General features: G+C 37.9%; 1 protein-coding gene across 1 annotated transcript in view; it reads right to left on the bottom strand.

Moving 5' to 3' along the window:
• LOC140205243 (very-long-chain 3-oxoacyl-CoA reductase-A-like) overlaps window positions 1-20,017 on the bottom strand; it is a 162,319-nt gene that overhangs the window by 14,513 nt on the left and 127,789 nt on the right. Inside the window, exons 8-9 of the mRNA XM_072272682.1 lie at window positions 12,140-12,221; window positions 5,431-5,496 (exon numbers count right to left, since the gene is read on the bottom strand). Of these exons, the coding sequence (XP_072128783.1) occupies window positions 5,431-5,496; window positions 12,140-12,221 (148 nt within the window). The remainder of the gene's footprint in view (window positions 1-5,430; window positions 5,497-12,139; window positions 12,222-20,017) is intronic.

Here is a 20,017-nt window from a genome sequence, read left to right as displayed (position 1 = left end):
TCACGTTACCCCTAAACTTTTGCCCTTTAACTCTCAACTCATGTCCTCTTGTTTGAATCTTCCCCACTCTCAATGGAAAAGGCCTATCCACGTCAACTCTATCAATCCCCCTCATAATTTTAAACATCTCTATCAAGTCACCCCTCAACTTTCTACGCTCCAAAGAATAAAGACCTAACTTGTTCAACCTTTTTCTGTAACTTAGGAGATGAAAACCAGGCAACATTTTAGTAAACCTCCTCTGTACTCTCTCAATTTTATTGAGATTTTTCCTATAATTCGGTGACCAGAACTGTACACAATACTCCAAAATTGGCCTTACCAATGCCCTATACAATTTCAACATTACATCCCAACTCCTATACTCAATGCTCTGATTAATAAAGGCCAGCATACCAAAAGCTTTCTTCACCACCCTAACCACATGAGATTCCACCTTCAGGGAACTATGCACCATTATTCCTAGACCCCTCTGTTCTACAGCAATCTTCAATGTCCTACCATTTACCATGTATGTCCTATTTTGATTAGTCCTACCAAAATGTAGCACCTCACATTTTTCAGCATTAAACTCCATCTACCATCTTTCAGCCCACTCTTCTAACTGTCCTAAATCTCTCTGCAAGCTTTGAAAAGCTACCTCATCATCCACAACACCACCTATCTTAGTATCATCTGCATACTTACTAATCCAATTTACCATCCCATCATCCAGATCATTAATATATATGACAAACAACATTGGACCCAGTACAGATCCCTGAGGCACACCTCTACACACTGTCCTCCAATCTGACACACAATTATCCACCACTACTCTCTGGTGTCTCCCATCTAGCCACTGTTGAATCCATTTTACTACTTCCATATTAATGCCTAACGATTGAACCTTCCGAACTAACCTTCCGTGTGGAACCTTGTCAAAGGCCTTACTGAAGTCCATATAGACAACATCCACCGCTTTACCCCCGTCAACTTTCTTAGTAACCTCATCAAAAAATTCAATGATTTGTCAAACATCACCTTCCATGTGCAAATCCATGCTGACTGTTCCCAATCAGACCCTGTCTATCCAGATAATTATGTATACCATCTCTAAGAATACTTTCCATCAATTTACCCACTCCTAATTTTTTCCAAGTTTAAACATGTTAAAGTTTGGGAAAACCATTGAAATATAGTAGGGGGATTAGAATCTTTCCATTTAAATCTGGCTATTAATGTAACAAATACAGTCAAACGACAAGCTGAAATAGTCTATCATTGGTAGTCCAAAAACTGCAGTAATAGGTTGAGGTTGTAAATCAATACGCAAAACTACTGAAATAATATCAAAAATGTCTTTCCAAAAGAGGGCAAAGCCAGAACATATGTGTCAAGGAAGCTACCTCAGAATTACATCTGTCACAGACAAGATATGGGCTAACTTATCCTTAGACACATGGGCCCTATGAACCACCTTAAGTTGTATCAAAGCGTGTCTAGCACACATTGAAGAAGTGTTAACCAGTTGGAGAACTTTCTCCCATTTCTCTATGGGTAAAGGTACCTGAAGTTCTCTTTCCCTTTCATTCTTAATTTTATCAGACATACCTAAACACATTTTCGTAATTAAATGATAAACAATTGCTATTAAACTTTTCTGATAGGGATTTAAACCTAAAATATTTTCTGTAATTTCAGTTTGATGTGATATCGGAAAAGTAGGTAAAATAACCTTTAAAAAGTGTCTAACTTGTAAATATCTAAAAAAATGTGATCTGGGCAAATTATATGTATTAGACAACTGTTCAAAGGACATGAGACAAATATCCATGAATAAATCACAAAAACATATTATTCCCTTCGTTTTCCAGAAAAGAAAAGCTTGATCAGTTCTGGATGGCTGGAAGAAAAAAAATGGATATAATAGGACTTGATAGGATAAATTTATTCAATCCAAAAAATTTACGAAATTGAAACCATATTCATATTGTATGTTTAATTATTGGATTAATCGTTTGTTTATTCAGTTTAGTAAGTGCAAAGGGAAGCAGAGCCCGTAAAATAGAAGCCAATGAGAACCCCTGTACAGACTCAGACTCGAGGGTCACCCATCGTGGACATTGAATTTCATCCAAATCGTGCGTCCAGAACGGTAGATATCCAATATGAATTGCCCAATAACAGAATCTAAAGTTCGGCAATGCCAAAATGCCAACATTTTTTGATTTCTGTAAATATTTCTTATTTAATCTAGGATTTTTATTCTGCCATATATATGAAGAAATTTTAGAATTAATAATATCAAAAAAGGATTTAGAGATGAAGATTGGTACCGCCTGAAATAGATACAGAAATTTAGGTAAAATATTCATCTTAATAGCATGGATTCGACCAATCAATGATAAGGACAATGGGGGCCATTTAGTAAGCAGTTGTTTGACATGATCAATTAAGGGTAAAAAGTTAACTTTAAATAGATCCTTATGCTTCTTAGTAATTTTAACACCCAAATAAGTAAAATAATCAGTAACCAGTTTAAATGGTGATCATCTATAGTTTGCATATTTATTGGAAAAAGCTCACTCTTACAGTATTAAGATTCAATTTATAACCATAAAAACTACTAAACTGAGCAAGTACAAACCCCATTTCCAGAAAAGTTGGGATATTTTCCAAAATGCAATAAAAACAAAAATCTGTGTTATGTTAATTCACGTGAACCTTTATTTAACTGACAAAAGTACAAAGAAAAGATTTTCAACAGTTTTACTGACCAACTTAATTGTATTTTGTAAACATACACAAATTTAGAATTTGATGGCTGCAACACACTCAACAAAAGTTGGGACAGAGGCTTGTTTACCATTGTGTTACATCACCTTTCCTTTTAATAACACTTTTTAATCGTTTTGGAACTGATACTAATTGTAGTAGATTTGCAATTGGAAATTTTGTCCATTCTTGCTTGATATAAGACTTCAGCTGCTCAACAGTCTGTAGTCTCCGTTGTCTGATTCTCCTCTTCATGATGCACCATACATTTTCAATAGGAGATAGATCTGGACTGGCAGCAGGCCAGTCAAGCACACACACTCTGTCTCTACAAAGCCACGCTGTTGTAGCCCGTGCAGACTGTGGTCTGGCATTGTCCTGCTGAAATAAGCACAGACGTCCCGAGAAGAGATGTCGCCTTGATGGCCACATATGTCTCTCTAAAATCCTAATATACACCTCAGAGTCAATGGTACCCTTCACATACATGCAACTCACCCATGCTGTGGGCACTGATGCACCCCCATACCATCACAGATGCTGGTTTTTGGACCTTTCGCTGATAACAATCTGGATGGTCGTTTTCATCTTTCGCACGGAGAACTCGACGCCCATTTTTTCCGAAAACTAGCTGAAATGTGGACTCATCTGACCACAGCACACAGTTCCACAGTCTTTCAGTCCATCTGAGATGAGCTCGGGCCCAGAGAACTCGCCGGCGTTTCTGCATAGAGTTGATGTATGGCTTCCTCCTTGCGTAATACAGTTTCAAGTTGCATTTCTGGATGCAGCGACGGACTGTGTCGAGTGACAATGGTTTTCCGAAGTACTCCCGAGCCCAGGTGGGTATAATTATCACAGTAGCATGGCGGTTTCTTAGGCAGTGCCGTCTGAGGGGTCGAAGATTACGCGCATTCAACAGTGGTTTCTGACCTTGCCCTTTACGCACTGATATGTCTCTGAACTCTCTGATTCTTTTCACAATATTATGTACAGTAGATGTTGAAACTTGAGATCTCGGCATTCAATAATCCCTTTTCGACGGGCAATTCGAATGAAATGCTCCTTGCTATGCACATAGTGGAATCGGAGTATGACAGGTTGAGGTTTCAGTTCTTTAGGGGGTTTTGCTCTTAAAGCCCGGTGGGCGCAATCAAGTATAGGGAAAGTAGAAAAACTTCAGAGCCGAACACGTCCGTTAAAAAATTGAGAAAAAGATTTAGTAAGGTCACCACTCTCAACGTCTTCACAGAGTCCTATTATTTGCAAATTCTGTCTACGACTGCAATTTTCCAGGACAATAATCTTAGCTTTATATTGTTCCAGTGATTGAGTGGTCGAAGTTATTTTCTTTTCCAACAAATCCAGCTTGTGGTCTCTCTGTCTACCAGCTTCATCGAGTTCAGAGATTTGCCGTTGTTGTTTTTCACACTCCCGCTTAAGTGCTCCCAGTCTACTCTTGATCTCCTTTAACAATACTTCCCAATTAGAAAGTCTTGTATCGAATTTATCATCCAGGAGCTTCGACATAGCCTCCAAAGTGAGTTGAGACTTAGGCTGTTGAGAGTCACCTTCTTTCTTTCCATTTCCATTACCGGCTTTCGGCTAATGCCTTTTTCCCCTCTGGTACTCATTTCAGTGATTAAAAATCAAAGTTCAAGCACATAAAAGTGTTATAAACACTTTAATATAGATAGTAAAAGGGTGGTAAAAAGACTGAAAAATGAACGAAGCAAAGCCAAAATGCGACTTACTCCATCTAGTGCCACAAGAGCAATAATAAAAATCTTTTGCAATTGCAATCTAACTGGCTGAATAGAGTATGCAAGTATTTTTTTTTTTTACATAAAATTAAAAATTCAAATTCTAGGGAATAGAAACCCTGGGTATTCAAAGTAAATATCAAACATTCAAATCAAGTAACAAAATAGCAGATGATCCTCAGCCATAATTTTACAAATTTTGTTTCCACTCACTGTACCTCTTATTGCCCTCTTGAATGGAATAAATATTTTTTGTTAAACATTGTTAATCAATTACATTTGTTATTTTTGTTAAATCACATGTCAAACATGTGACTGAATTATAAACATCTATGAAGCAGAAAGCAGTGGATTAATTTCATCAGCTGAAACTTCTGGAATGTTTTGGACACATTTTAAATTGGAAAACTTATAAAATGCAACAAAAGGATGTTATTTTAATGTTTTTTCCCCATTAAAAGTTCCCAAGGTTTGTATGTTGCCCAAACATCTTTTAACATAATTATGGATTGAATACTATGCATTATACTCAAGCAACCACCATTTATTATTGATGCAACAGTTTCAAAAAAGTTGATGAAAAAGTCTTTCAGTCAGGCACTAGCATTGAAAACTTTACAGAAACCAAATGAAGCTAAGAAGAGGATAATTCCACTGCCTGAGGGAGAAGCAATAAAATATTTGGGGAAATTTATTTAAAATCAACACAATGATAGTTTTTGTAAATGAAGACATTCCATTTATGATCTGTTTTTAATATCATACACCTTCATTTTATCAGCAGCACTCATTACTCCTCTTCTCTTGCCATGTTATGGTACCAGTTCAGAATCTGATTTATTAGTTGCTATGACCGCAGTTGTTCCTATAGTAACCACAAGGGTACTTTCCCAAAATAAGCTCTGCTTACCTGGACAATGATTCCCTTTCCCTTGTATTCAGCATGGAGCGCTTGTGAAAAAAAATCTACAAATGCCTGGAAATAAAAAGGAATTGGGAGAGAAATTAATTTATTGTTCCAGATCGAACATAAAAAAAAACTTGGTTTTGGAACTTCAAACCTGGTGTATTGTCCCAAAGTCAGGAATTTAGATAGAACTGGCAAGCTCTGCACTGAAATCAGAGCCTGAAAGATCTCTGTATCTGACCACAGTAGGAAAAGCTTCAAAATCTTTCCTAAAAACACCTATTCTGAGAATGTGCTCCCTAGCTCCAGCAAGAAAAACACCAATTATAATAATCCCTTTAAATACTTCCAGAATTCTGTGCATTTCAATGAGACGTGACCAAGGTCAGTATGGACTTGTTGAATTGAAGGTCTTGTACACGTGCTATTTTGGTCTATGGTTGACTATAAATCATTGCAAAAGGATTGCCAACATTGACTTTTCTTCATAGGTCACACTGGTATTAATATTAGTCAAAAGATATGACCTTGACTACATGCAGACCCTAAACAATCATAAATATGTCTCAAGATAGCAAAGCTGAACTGGATTATTTGTAATTTTAATTTCATTACATCACTCATGATATTCAGACTCTGCATTTACCGTTGATTGTTTATTGTTGAGAACCTCATCCATACTTGCATTCCTAACTTGAATACTCTCACATCTTGAAGTTACTGCAGAAAAATTCTGCCAAGCATCCTTACCTGCCCCAGTACTGTATATTACAGCAATTTCGAGCTTATGATAGTGGCAAGTTGAACAACAAAATTTTTTTTTAATTCTCATGCTTTCATTCAAATGTCTTCTGTTTCACCCTACTTCCTCCTGTCCTAAATCATTCCCATGAGGTCTGTAGTCTTGATCTCATCCTTTGCTTTTCACTGGACTTAAAAAAAAAAATAAATCACACCACTTCTGACAATGCTTTAATCATTCTTGGAATAACTATTCTAAATCCTGGCCCCGCCACCTCATTTATCTCAGTTAATGTACCCAGGCCTATTTAACCAAGTTTTTGTTTGCAATATTTCAAGTGACCTCCTTGTAGCATCTTGGAACGACAATCATTATAAATGTATATTTACTAAGGAAACAAATCTTCTAAATTTCTAAAGTACAAATCATTCCAACTCAATCTTGCTTCAGGGTAAACATTCTCAAGTTAGAGATTAATCTCACGAACCAATGTTACACCATTTTCAAGGCAACTTTCTTTCCACGAACCAAGCTATACATAGTATCTCAAATGTGTTATCAAAGTTCTGCTCATTATCGACAGAAATTCATTACTCTCACATTCCAAATGCCTTACAGCAAAGCATGCCAAAGTAGTAGCTAACTTTGTCTGCAAAAGGATGTCATGATTCCTGGGAGATGCTTTTTGCACCATTTAAAGTTTTCTATTCTTTAATAACATCTACCAAAATTAACTCTACATTTTCCTATACCATACTGCCCATGGAATCATTTTAATACTCTTTATAGATTGTCCTCCACACAATTCTTTAACTTAAAGTAATGTTGCTTGACACATTACTTGCCAGTCTTTTATCCAACCTACTAGCAAGTCTCCTAATTAGATCCAGTACTGATCCATTTGGCACTGCAATGGTAAAGCTTGATACACAACAATAAATTAGTTAATTCCACCTCATTTTCAAATAATCTATTCTCTACACATAGGTGGCCAACTAATCCCAACATCCTAAACTTTTTAACAAATTCATGGCTTCTGAAAATCCAGCTACACCTCATTTACAGATTCCTCAGTCCTGCACTTCAGAAGTAACAAGGATTTAACGTTTTGCTTTCTTCCCCCCATCCATGTGCTGTCCCTTGGAAGGAATATCGAAAAAAATACTAACAGATTCCAAATGCACTCTGAAAATACCTTATTGCTATACTTCAGTATTTCTACAGCTTGGACCACAACTTACCTGTTGTTCAATCATGCACGTGCTAAAACTTCCTCCAATTAATTATTTGTATGGTTATACATGTAACAAGCAAAATAGAAGGCCTTGATTCATGAAGTTCATGGTCACGTTTCACTAAACCTGCTCATCTTTCCCTCACAAGAATGTTAACTCCTTTCTAACCACCAACATGGAACTAAATCATTTGTCAGAACGAGGGGTCACAGTTTGAGGATAAAGGGGAAGCCTTTTAGGACCGAGATTAGGAAAAACTTCTTCACACAGAGAGTGGTGAATCTGTGGAATTCTCTGCCACAGGAAACAGTTGAGGCCAGTTCATTGGCTATATTTAAGAGGGAGTTAGATATAGCCCTTGTCGCTACGGGGATCAGGGGTTATGGAGGGAAGGCTGGTGCAGGGTTCTGAGTTGGATGATCAGCCATGATCATAATAAATGACGGTGCAGGTTCGAAGGGCTGAATGGCCTACTCCTGCACCTATTTTCTATGTTTCTATGTATATGCAGTGCCCTAATTGTAGCTTCTGACTTCATAATCTGTTGCTAAGACCACCAATGTCAACAGCTGTAGTATGCCCCACAAACAGTCTATCATTGCTCAATGATCTAAATACTACCACCTGGAAATCTGAATCATGTATTCTGCAATGTCTCATTCACCCATTCTTGATTTTACACACCAACTTCTGGGGCCTTGCCTCAAATTATAAATTCACAGCTTTCTCTCAATCCCTTCCATGGTTTAAATCCTCCTATTCAAAATGGTGAAAAGACAGCCATACAAAATATGGCTCAAACAGAATCGTAGGAATTCAAACAAAATAGAATTTAATGCAAAACCTGCCTGCACTGGAATTACTTAAAAACAAATATGAATTATATGCAAAGAATAATACAAAAACAAGTCAGATTATTTAAATAGTGAAAGACTGCAGCATGCCATTGTGCAGAGGGACTTGAGTGCTGATGCGTGAAAAGGTTGGTTTGTGATGCAACAGGTTATCAAGGCGGCAAATGGAATGTTGGCCTTCATTTGTAGAGGCATTGAACTTAAGGGCAGGAAGGATGTGCTGCTACTGTACAGAGTACTGGTCAGGCTGCAGCTGGAATACTGTGTGAAATTCTGGTATCCTTACTTGAGGGAAGAGATACTGACTTTAGGTGTGATGCAGAGGAGTTTCACCAGATTGATTCTGGAGTGGAGGGGCGTTCGCATACCAGGAGAGATCAAGTTGTCTGGGACAATAATCGATGGAATTTGGAAGAATATGAGGGGATCTTACAGAAACATAAATTATGAAAGGGATGGATAAGATAGAAGCAGTAAAGTTGTTCCCACTGACAAGTGAGACTAGAATTAGGAGGCATTGGCTTAAGATTCAGGGAACAGGAGAAATAAGCAGAAATTGCTTTTCCCCAGAGAGTAGTGAATATGGAATTCTCTGCTGAGAAAAGTAGTAGGGGCCACCTCATTAAAACACAGACAGATTTTTTACACAGAAGGGAAATTAAGTGTTATTGGGAAAAGGTCATGATCTTATTGAATGACAGAGCAGGCTCCACAGGCCAGATGGTTAACTCCTGCCCCCATTTCTTATGTTCCTAGCCTAAACATAGAAATTCATTTATTTATACAATATTGTGTTTTACACGTTACAATTATAGGTAAAGTAAGCTTACAGGATGTGTCAAACTTTCTGCAAAAGTGTTAAATATATATAAAATGGGGACTATTCAATATACAGTAATTCCATAACTTGGGGTTTTGTCTGAACAGGTATAGTTTGGCAGAAGGGCAGCATAGTGGCTGGCATAACACTTTACAGTGCCAGTGATCCAAGTTCATTTCACTGCTGTCTGTACATTCCGAAGACATATGATTAGGAGGTTAATTGGTCACATTGGTGTAACTGGATGCCACAGGCTCATTGGGCTGGAAGGGCCTGTTATTGTGGTGTATCTTGAAACAAATAGTTTTGTTCAAATAAAGTGAGAAATTCAGTATAAGAAAATAGACAACTAACAGAGTTAAAAACCTGGATTTCAGCTTCTTTTGAGTAGCAACTGAATTACTGTCAACAAAAAAAAAACTAACAACAATATTTTATAACAGAACACACAACTTTGAAAAAGATAGGGCACTAACACCCTCCGATCAAGACCCAAAAATGAATGGCCTGATTATTTTCAGATTGTTGCTTGCAGGAATTTATTGTGTATATTGGGTGTTATGATTCTTAACAATTACAACAATAATTCTTTCATGGATGTAAAGCAATTTGAAGATCACAAAAAGTCCTTTTAACATTTTGTTTTCATCATGCAGTTTGATTTTTGTCATCTTGTATTCCAAGACTTTGCTATATAGCTTAGAAAGCATAAGATGAAATCTGCTGAAAAATTCAATCATCCACAGCAATTTGCTTGTACTACTAATCACCTCAAAATTTGTCAACCTTCAGCGTTCTGATTTAAGCACAGCATGACCCAGCTGTACTACATGTACTGTGCATTAACTATTACCTCAAGTCTGAAGCCAAGGAGTACCTTCAAAATTACATTTACACTTAATGCAACAAACAACAATTTGATGCATTGCTTTATATATAAAAAAAAATCCTCTACTATTGCTGTTTCCTTCTTTTCTTGCTTCTGAAATTCACTTATAAAAGTAAGTCTGACATTTTGATTTTGGTCTAACAAGTCAGTAAGAACCACATCCACGACTCATGACTGCATAGCTATATACAGCTCAGAAGTCATCTATAAATTTGCCATTTTGCACTTCATTAGCAAGTCTGATAAAGTGAATGTGGACTTCAAGAACAGAAAGTTGGGAGATTGCACACCAGTCCACACTGAGAAGTCAGCAATCGAAAGGTTTCAGTAGCTTCTAGTTCCTGGGCGTCAGCATCTCATAGGATCCATCTCGGGACCAACATATTGATGTAATCACAAAGGCAGCATGCCAGTAGATCTACTGCATTAAGACCATAAGACCATAAGACCATAAGACAAAGGAGCAGAAGTAGGCCATTTGGCCCATCAAGTCTGCTCCGCCATTTTATCATGAGCTGATCCATTTTTATCCTATTTAGTCCCACTGCCCCGCCTTCTCACCATAACCTTTAATGCCCTGGCTACTCAGATACCTATCAATCTCTGCCTTAAATACACCCAATGACTTGGCCTCCACTGCTGCCCGAGGCAACAAATTCCATAGATTCACCGCCCTCTGACTAAAAATTTTTTTTCGCGTTTCTGTTCTGAAAGGGCGCCCTTCAATCCTGAAGTCATGCCCTCTCGTACTAGACTCCCCCATCATGGGAAGCAACTTTGCCACATCCACTCTGTCCATGCCTTTTAACGTTCGAAATGTTTCTATGAGGTCTCCCCTCATTCTTCTAAACTCCAAGGAATACAGTCCAAGAGTGGACAAACATTCCTCATATGTTAACCCTCTCATTCCCGGAATCATTCTAGTGAATCTTCTCTGTACCCTCTCCAACGTCAGCACATCCTTTCTTAAATAAGGAGACCAAAACTGTCCACAGTACTCCAAGTGAGGTCTCACCAGCGCCTTATAGAGCCTCAACATCACATCCCTACTCCTATACTCTATTCCTCTAGAAATGAATGCCAACATTGCATTCGCCTTCTTCACTACCGACTCAACCTGGTTAACTTTAAAGGAATCCTGTACGAGGACTCCCAAGTCCCGTTGCATCTCAGAACTTTGAATTCTTTCCCCATTTAAATAATAGTCTGCCCCTTTATTTTTTCTGCCAAAGTGCATAACCATACACTTTCCAACATTGTACTTCATTTGCCACTTCTCTGCCCATTCTTCCAATCTATCCAAGTCCCTCTGCAGATTCTCCGTTTCCTCAGCACTACCGGCCCCTCCACTTATCTTCGTATCGTCAGCAAACTTAGCCACAAAGCCATCTATTCCATAATCCAAATCGTTGATGTACAATGTAAAAAGAAGCGGCCCCAACACTGATCCCTGTGGAACACCACTGGTAACCGGCAGCCAACCAGAATAGGATCCCTTTATTCCCTTTATTAAGAGCTTGAGGAGATCTGAAATGTCAAAGACTTTTACAAATTCCTGCAGATGTATGGTGGAGAATGTTCTGACTGAATGTATCACAATTTTGTATGGGGATTTAAATACACAAGATGGCAAGAAGCTGTAGAGCTTTATAGGCTCTGCCAGCTCCATTGTGGGTACAACCCACTCCATCATCAAGGCCATGTTTAAGAGGTGGCGCTTCAAGAAGGTGGCATTCATCATTAAGGACCTCTACTACCAGATTCATCCTCTTCACATTACTAGCATCAGAAAAGTAATACAGAAGCCAGAAAACCTATACTCAAAGTTTCAGGAAGTTTCTTCCACTCTGCCAACAGATTTCTAGATGGACAACAAACCTATGAACATGACCTCAGTCTGGTTTCTTATATTACTTATTTTGCAATTTATAGTTTTTTTTGTCTTTATACTGTATTGCTACTGCAAAACAGGACATTCCACACCATACAAGACAATGATAATACATCTGATTCTGACAGGCCAAACATTAGGATATGTTCACATCATAGTCATAATTTTTACCATTCTGCTGTGAAAATTAAAGCATACAAAATGAGTTGAAATACAAATAAATCTGCAAACCATTTTTATAAGATATATCATTTCAAATGGAAGGGAGAAATAAGTCTTACTTTGGTCGCAGAGTAGAGCGTCAGTAAAGGTACTGGAAACAAGGCGCTAGCAGAGGACACATTCAGGATGATGCCCTTCGACCTTTAAAATATAATATCACAAGTAATCAGTGAAACAAAGTAGGATAATTACATCAAAATAAATGAGGATATTATGAACTAAAGCAGTTAAGCTTAACTTAAAGTTATAGAATTACTCTTCATGATACATTTCATATGCACATCGAAAAGGAATGGCAGACAAACTGTTTTGCACCAGTCTTTACGATGAAATTTCTGAATTTCAGGGGGCAGAAGAGAATGCAGTTGTTATTACCAAGGACAAAGTGTTTGGGAAGCTGAAAGGTCTGAAGGTAAATAAGTCACCCAGACAAGATAAACTACACCTAAGGGTTATGAAAGAGGTAGCTGTAGAGATTGTGGGGCCACTTGTAGCGATTGTTCAAGAATCAACAGATTTTGGAATGGTCCCGGAGAACTGTAAAATTGCAAATGTCACTTCATTCTTTAAGGTGGGAGGCAAAAGATAATAAATTATAGGTCAGTTAGCCTGACTTCAGTGGTTGGCAAGATGGTAGAGTCCATTATTAAGAATGTACTTGGAGGCATTTGATAAAATTGACCAACGTCAGTATGAGTTTCTCAAAGAGAAACGTTGCCTAACAAATCTGTTGTAATTATTTGAGGAAATAACGGGCAGAATAGACAAAGGAAAGTTAGTGGATGTTGCTTACATTAGGTTGCTAAACAAGATGAGAGCCCATGGTGTTACAAGAAAGATACTATCATGGGCAGAAGACTGGATGACTGGCGGAAGGCAAAGAGTGGGAATAAAGGGGACTTTTTCTGGTTGGCTGTAGGTGACTTGTGTTGTTCCAGTAGAGTCAATGTTACGTACACAACTTTCCATGTTATACATTGATGACCGGGATGATAGAACGATGGCTTTGTGGCCAAGTTTGCTTAATATTTAAGAAGATAAGGGGACAGCAGTAACATTTGAGGAAGCAGGGAGTCTGTGAAAGGACTTAGATTAGGAAAATGGGCAAATAAATGGCAGATGGAATACAGTGCAGGGAAGTGTATGGTCATGCAGTTTGGTAGACAGAATAAAGTAGACTATTTTCTTAATTTCAGCAAATTCAGAAATCGGAGGCACAAACGGACTTCAGAGCCCTAGTACAAACTTGCAGGATGATTTGGTTAGGTTGAGCACTCCTTATCTGAAATTCCAAAATCTAAAAACCCTCAAATTCAGAATTGTTTTGAGCGCTTACTGGCAGCACATAAATTCAGGGTCGAGAATGATGGTGATGTCAAACAGCCACTGAACGTCCACCTGAGGAAGTGCAAGCCTACCTTTCTGATTGTTCAATGTACATATTTCTGTTTCATGCACAAAATTATTAAAATATTATACAAAACTACCTTCAGAGTATATAAGTTGTATATGTAATGTAAATGGATTTTACTCTCAAAATATATCATAGATATAAATATTCCAAAATTTGAAAAAATCCCAAATACAAAACAGTTCTGGCCCCAAGCATTTTGGATAAGAGATGCTCCACGATGGTAAGAAAGGCAAAGGAAATGTTAGTATTCATTCCAAATAGATTAGAATATAAAAGCAAAAATGGAATGCTGAGGCTTTATAAGGCATTGCTCAGACCACCTTTACAGTACTGTGTGCAGATTTGGACTCCTTATGCTGGCATTGGAGAGGCTCCACAGGAGTTTTATGAGAACTGTCTAGAGAATGAAATAGTTAAAGCATGAGGAATATTTGATGGCTCTAGGCATATACTTGCTGAGCTTAGAAGAATGAGGGAGGATCTCATTGAAAATACTGAACATTAAAAGGCCTAGATCACAGGTTCCCAACTTTTTTATGCCATGGATCAATAACATCAAGCAAGGGGTCCATGGATCAGAGGTTGGGAACCCCTGGCCTACATAGAGTAGACGTGGAAAGAGTGTTTCAAATAGTGGGAGAGTCTAGGACCAGAGGGCAGGGGCTCAGAATAGAAAGACATCCCTTTAGAACAGAGACAAGGAGGAATTTCTTTAGCCAGGGGCTAGTGAATCTGTGGAATTCACTGTCACAGATGACTGTGGAAGCCAAGTTATTAGATACATCTAAAGCGGAGGTTGATAGGTTCTTATCAGTAAAGATGTCAAAGTTTACAGGGAGAAGGCAGAAGAATGGGAAAATAAATTAGCCATGAGCAGACTCAGTTGGCTGAATGGCTTAAATCTGCTCCTATGTCTTGTGGTCTTATTATTTTGCTTGGCTTGGAAGGTTGCTGTTATGCTGTAACTTTTATGCTGATGCAAAATGGGTTTCAGTATGTATCAAATGGAAGATAACATATGTCCTGGGACAAAGTGCAATTATTTTCACCAAGCTATCTCACAACATCTCAAGTCTGTAATGCTGAATCGCAACTCAGTCTAAGAAATTTACATGTGTGGACTTACTTGAGATCAAAGCAAATGAAAAATGGAAAGCACTGCTATTCAAACCGATAACGAAAATATATACGCTTCTAAATGATTATTGCACGGATGAATCATACAAGGGGTGATTGATAAATTCGTGGCCCAAGGTAGGATTCAATTTTAGAAAACCTAGCACATTTATTTTTCAACATAGTCCACTCCTACATGTACACACTTAGCTCAGTGGTCGTGGAGCATACAGATCCCTTCTTTGTTGAAGTGGTCCACAGCAGGGGTGATAAGTTCGTGGCCGAAGGTAGAAGGAGATGAGTTATTAACTTCAAACTTTCTGCATTATCACTCAAAGAGTTGAACTGCACGTGCATGTAGCGAGTGCATCTTGCACCTCCAGGTGGTCCACAGCATGGGTGATTGATACGTTCATGGGCTAAGGTAGAAGGAGATGAGTTATACAGCTCTCATTACATGCACGTGCGGTTCAACTCTTTGAGTGAAAATGCGAAAGTTTGAAGTTAATAACTCATCTCCTTCTACCTTAGGCCACAAACTTATCAATCACCCCTGCTGTGGACTGCTTCTGGAGGTCCAAGATGCCAACTTCTACAAAGAAGGGATCCGTATGCTCCACGACCGCTGGAATTAAGTGTGTAAATATAGGAAAAATAAATGAGCTAGATTTTTAAAAATTGACTGTTGCTACCTTTAGCCACAAACTTATCAATCACCCCTCGTAACTTTATAGAATGAAGCCAACTTTTCACTGTTTGAATGCCATTTTTACAGCAGAGAGTCTAGTTTTTTTTATATAAAGCAAAGCTATGCATCGACAATTTTAGGATAGACACAATGTAATACAATACCCATCTTATATGGCAGAACAAGTGGTGTATATAACACGAACGATTTTGATGACAACAATCTGGTACTTTCATCAACATTACTGATACCATAAGAGTTGATTTAATTGATTATAAGTTGCTTAACTACAGTACTGGAATTTCAATAGGGAGCTGAACAGTAACTTAACCACCAAATCACCAAAATAGAATGCAATCTAAACACTCATTTGTTTGAGTCCAGATGCTTAACTGTTTGTCCACTCCTATGAGAAGTGAAATCACTTATAAAAAAAAATTCTCAATTTATAAGACATGCTTTTTTCAGGTGGGTATACAGCCACAGAATGCCATTTTCTAGGTAACAAGACTGTAAAGCCATTTTGATAATAAAGGGTCGGTGCTGTGCACAAAACTGTTTATGATATACATTTGGGACAATTTGGAACAGGGTACTGAGTGCAGCATACCTAACTTTGCTGATGACACTGAATTGAATGGAAAGCAAATTGTGCACAGCATGTGGATTCTGCAGAGATATATAGGTAGGTTAAGTGAATGAGCAAATGCCTGGCAGATCAATGTTGGTGAATGTGAGGTCATCTACTTTGGAAGGGGAAATAGAATATCAGGTTGTTATTTAAATAGTGAAATATTGTAGCATGCTCCTGTGCAGAAGGACTTGGAAGGTCTTGTGCATGAATCACAAGAAGATGGTTTGCTGGTGCAACAAGTTATCAAGAAGGCAAATGGAATTTGACTGTCAGTGCTAAAGGGATTAAATTTAAGAACAGGGAGGTTGTGCTGCAAATGTACAAGTTACTGGAGAGACTGCATGTGGAATACGGTGTCATTTTCTTTCTTGAGAAAAGAAAAAATACACTGGCTTTATAGGTAGTGCAGAGGAGGCTCACCAGATTGATTCTATAGATAAGGGGGTTAGCATATGTTGAGAGTCTGAGTTGCCTGCAACTATGCTTGCTAGCATTCAGAAGAATGACTTGCTACAGAAACATGAAATTATGGAAGGGATAAATAAGAAAGAGGCAGGAAAGCTGTTTCCACTGGTAGGTGAGACAAGAACTAGGGGACATAGCCTCAAGATCTGGGGTCAGTAGATTTAGAAGAGATGAGGAGGAACTGCTTTTCACAGAACATAATGGGATTTGTGGAACTTTCTAGCCAGGGAAGCAATGGAGGCTACCTCATTAAATATATTAAAGGCAGTTAGAATTTGGCATAGTGTGGGATTTAAGGATTATGGGGAAAGGAAGGTAAGTGGAGCTGAGTCCATGGCCAGATCACCCATAATTTTAAATGGTGAAGCAGGCTCAATGAGCCAGTTGGCCTAGTCCTGCTCCTATTTCATGTGATTACATTAAATTAAGACAATAAAGAACAAAGTAGTGAAAGGAAAAATAAATTGACTAAATATTAAATAGAAACTAAAATCAATTTCTGTAACAAATCATGAGCTTTAAATATTTATTGATTGAGAGATCACTGCTTTAACTTCCATTGCTTCAGGCATCTGGAAAGAGGGCCATGCACTTTTAATAAACTTCTATAATTGAGAAGGGCCATTTAATCACTTTTTACCAAATCATTTTTAGATTTGAAAGTTCACCTCTCTCAGGGATCATACTGCTTGTACTTATTTTTCTCCTCTAACCCCAAAAACAACACAAGTTGGTGCTTTAAAGACTAGAGGAATTCATGGGTCAGGCAGCATCTATGAAGGGAAATTGACAGTCATAGGTGCTACCATTTCTTCCATAGGTGTTGGCTGACCCAGCGTTCTTCCAGTAATATGTGTTGTTTTAGATTCAAGCATTTAGTTGTTTTTTTTTTCTTTTGGGATGGGTTTTTTTTTCTTCTTTTTTTTTGTCTTTTTCCTTTTTTTTTGCTTTATATTATCCGTGATCAGTTCTACATGTATGGGAGTTTTGGTAATTTCCACTATTTGGTTTTGCAATTACTCTTTTTTTAAATGTAACAATACATCTCATATTATCTGTATTATTGCTATGTTTTGTTTCTATATTTTGAAATTAATAAAAAGATTGAAAAAGATAAAAGATTCAAGCATCAGCAATCTCTTGTCTCCTTGATGTTATAATTGAAGTGTACAAATGCTACAGTTTATTTTTAAATATACTCACAGCTTTGCAGAAAATCAAATATAGGTAAATAAATCTGAAAGCCACATGTAGAGGTACTAGTTAAATATTTTCAAATCAAGGCTCTGACTTCTATACTTATACTAACTGAACAGTGGTTCAGGGAACTAAGGATTTTATTGGCAGCATGGTGGCAGAGCAGTTATCCTAATGCTTTTACAGTGCCAGCTACAAGGTCAGGGTTCAAATCCTGCTGCTGCTTCTAAGAGTGTATATGTTCTCCCTATGACCACAAGTGTTTCCTCCAAAATTCCAAAGATGTACAAATGAGGATTTGTAAGTTGTGGACATGCTATATTGGCACTGGAAGCATGCGACACTTGCAAGCTGAACCCATCTTCTTTGGTGCAAACAACACATTTCAATGTTTCAATATACATGTGATAAATAAAGCTAATCTTTATCTTTAAGTTAGAATGAGAGATGTAATGAGTTGCAAGTTAAAAATAGACATGGCACTTCACATGAAAGTTAGTTGGAAGATACAATTTTAAAATGTGAAAAACATAAGGAGGAATCCACTTGATGATTGTGTTTTTCAAATAGCAAAATAAACAATGATAATATCACGAACAAGATGGTGGCCACATCTTCCTCACCGAAGACAGCAACTTCCCAAGCAGGATACTTGGAAAGTAAGAGCAGCATATAACTAAAATATTAATCACAAATTACAATGTCCAATAAACCTTAAACAATGTAATCAGGGATATTTTTGTTAAGACTATTTGTTGACACTGATTGCATTGATTTTCTTTTAAAGTTTTTAGTTTCTTTAACTTCAAGTTTAATACACATTTTGGGGTTCAAAGCAATGTTGCAGCACCAAAGAATGAACAAGCTTCATCTAATACAGTGGATTCCAGTTAACTGGGCCATTGGTTAATCAGGGAGGCCACTTATTTGGGACAACCTTTAAAGAAAAAAAAACTAAATTGAGAAAATAGCCAGGATTCACTTTTATTTGGGATCCTATGCCAATTAATTGGGTCAGGAAAATGTTACTGAACAGTTTCTAACTGGTGTCAGATGTCTGCACTTGCTTGGCTGTTAAGACACTACACTGTGCTTCAAGCAGTTTTAAAATAGTGCCAGCTGCATGTTTTTCTGTTCAAACACAGTGATTTTTGTCACTGATAGTGATAATAATAAAAGCAGTAAGACAATTCAGAACAGTTTTGTTCAATGTAGTTTCAAGCATTCAGGCTTGAGGATGAGAGAAAAGACTGGGAGTGAAAACAAAACAATTTTCCTTCTTCAAGTTAGGAACTATGAAGAATTTGAAGGTAGCAACAATCACCTTGAATGTTACAATGAAAATGAAGATTTGGAGGATACAGTCATCAACAGCATTGCAGTCATAGTCATACTTTATTGATCCCAGGGGGAAATTGGTTTTCGTTACAGTTGCACCATAAATAATAAATAGTAATAGAACCATAAATAGTTAAATAGCAATATGTAAATTATGCCAGTAAATTATGAAATAAGTCCAGGACAGGCCTATTGGCACAGGGTGTCTGACCCTCCAAGGGAGGAATTGTAAAGTTTGATGGCCACAGGCAGGAATGACTTCCTATGATGCTCTGTGCTACATCTCAGTGGAATGAGTCTCTGGCTGAATGTGCTCCTGTGCCCACCCAGTACAATATGTAGTGGATGGGAGACATTGTCCAAGATGGCATGCAACTTAGACAGCATTCTCTTTTCAGACACCACCGTGAGAGAGTCCAGTTCCATCCCCACAACATCATTGGCCTTATGAATGAGTTTGTTGATTCTGTTGGTGTCTGCTACCCTCAGCCTGCTGCCCCAGCACACAACAGCAAACATGATCGCACTGGCCACCACAGACTTGTAGGACATCCTCAGCATCGTCCGGCAGATGTTAAAGGACCTCAGTCTCCTCAGGAAATAGAGACGGCTCTGACCCTTCTTGTAGACAGCCTCAGTATTCTTTGACCGTTGTATGAAGGCAGTCCATTATTTTGTTAATTTACTGACAAAAGAATGCGACAAGAATGAATTTTACAACACACGTCAATGATTTGAACTATGGGATTAAAGGGTTTGTGGCTAAATTTGCTGATGATACGAAGATAGGTGGAGGAGCAGGTAGTGTTGAGGAAACAGAGAGCCTGCAGAGAGACTTAGATAATTTAGGGGAATGGGCAAAGAAGTGGCAAATGAAATACAATGTTGGAAAGTGTATGGTCATGCACTTGAACGGAAGAAGCAAACAGGCAGACTATTATTTAGACGGGGAGAAAATTCAAAATGCAGAGATGCAAACGGAGTTGGGAGCCCTTGTGCAGGATACCCTAAAGGGTAACCTCCAGGTTGAGTCATTGGTGAAGAAGGCAAATGCAATGTTGGCATTCATTTCTAGAGATATAGAA

Source organism: Mobula birostris, chromosome 11 (assembly GCF_030028105.1).
Source record: "Mobula birostris isolate sMobBir1 chromosome 11, sMobBir1.hap1, whole genome shotgun sequence".
Taxonomy (NCBI): Eukaryota; Metazoa; Chordata; class Chondrichthyes; order Myliobatiformes; family Myliobatidae; genus Mobula; species Mobula birostris.
The sequence above is the reverse complement of the archived record's forward strand: the minus strand, read 5'-3'. Positions and strand labels throughout refer to the sequence as shown.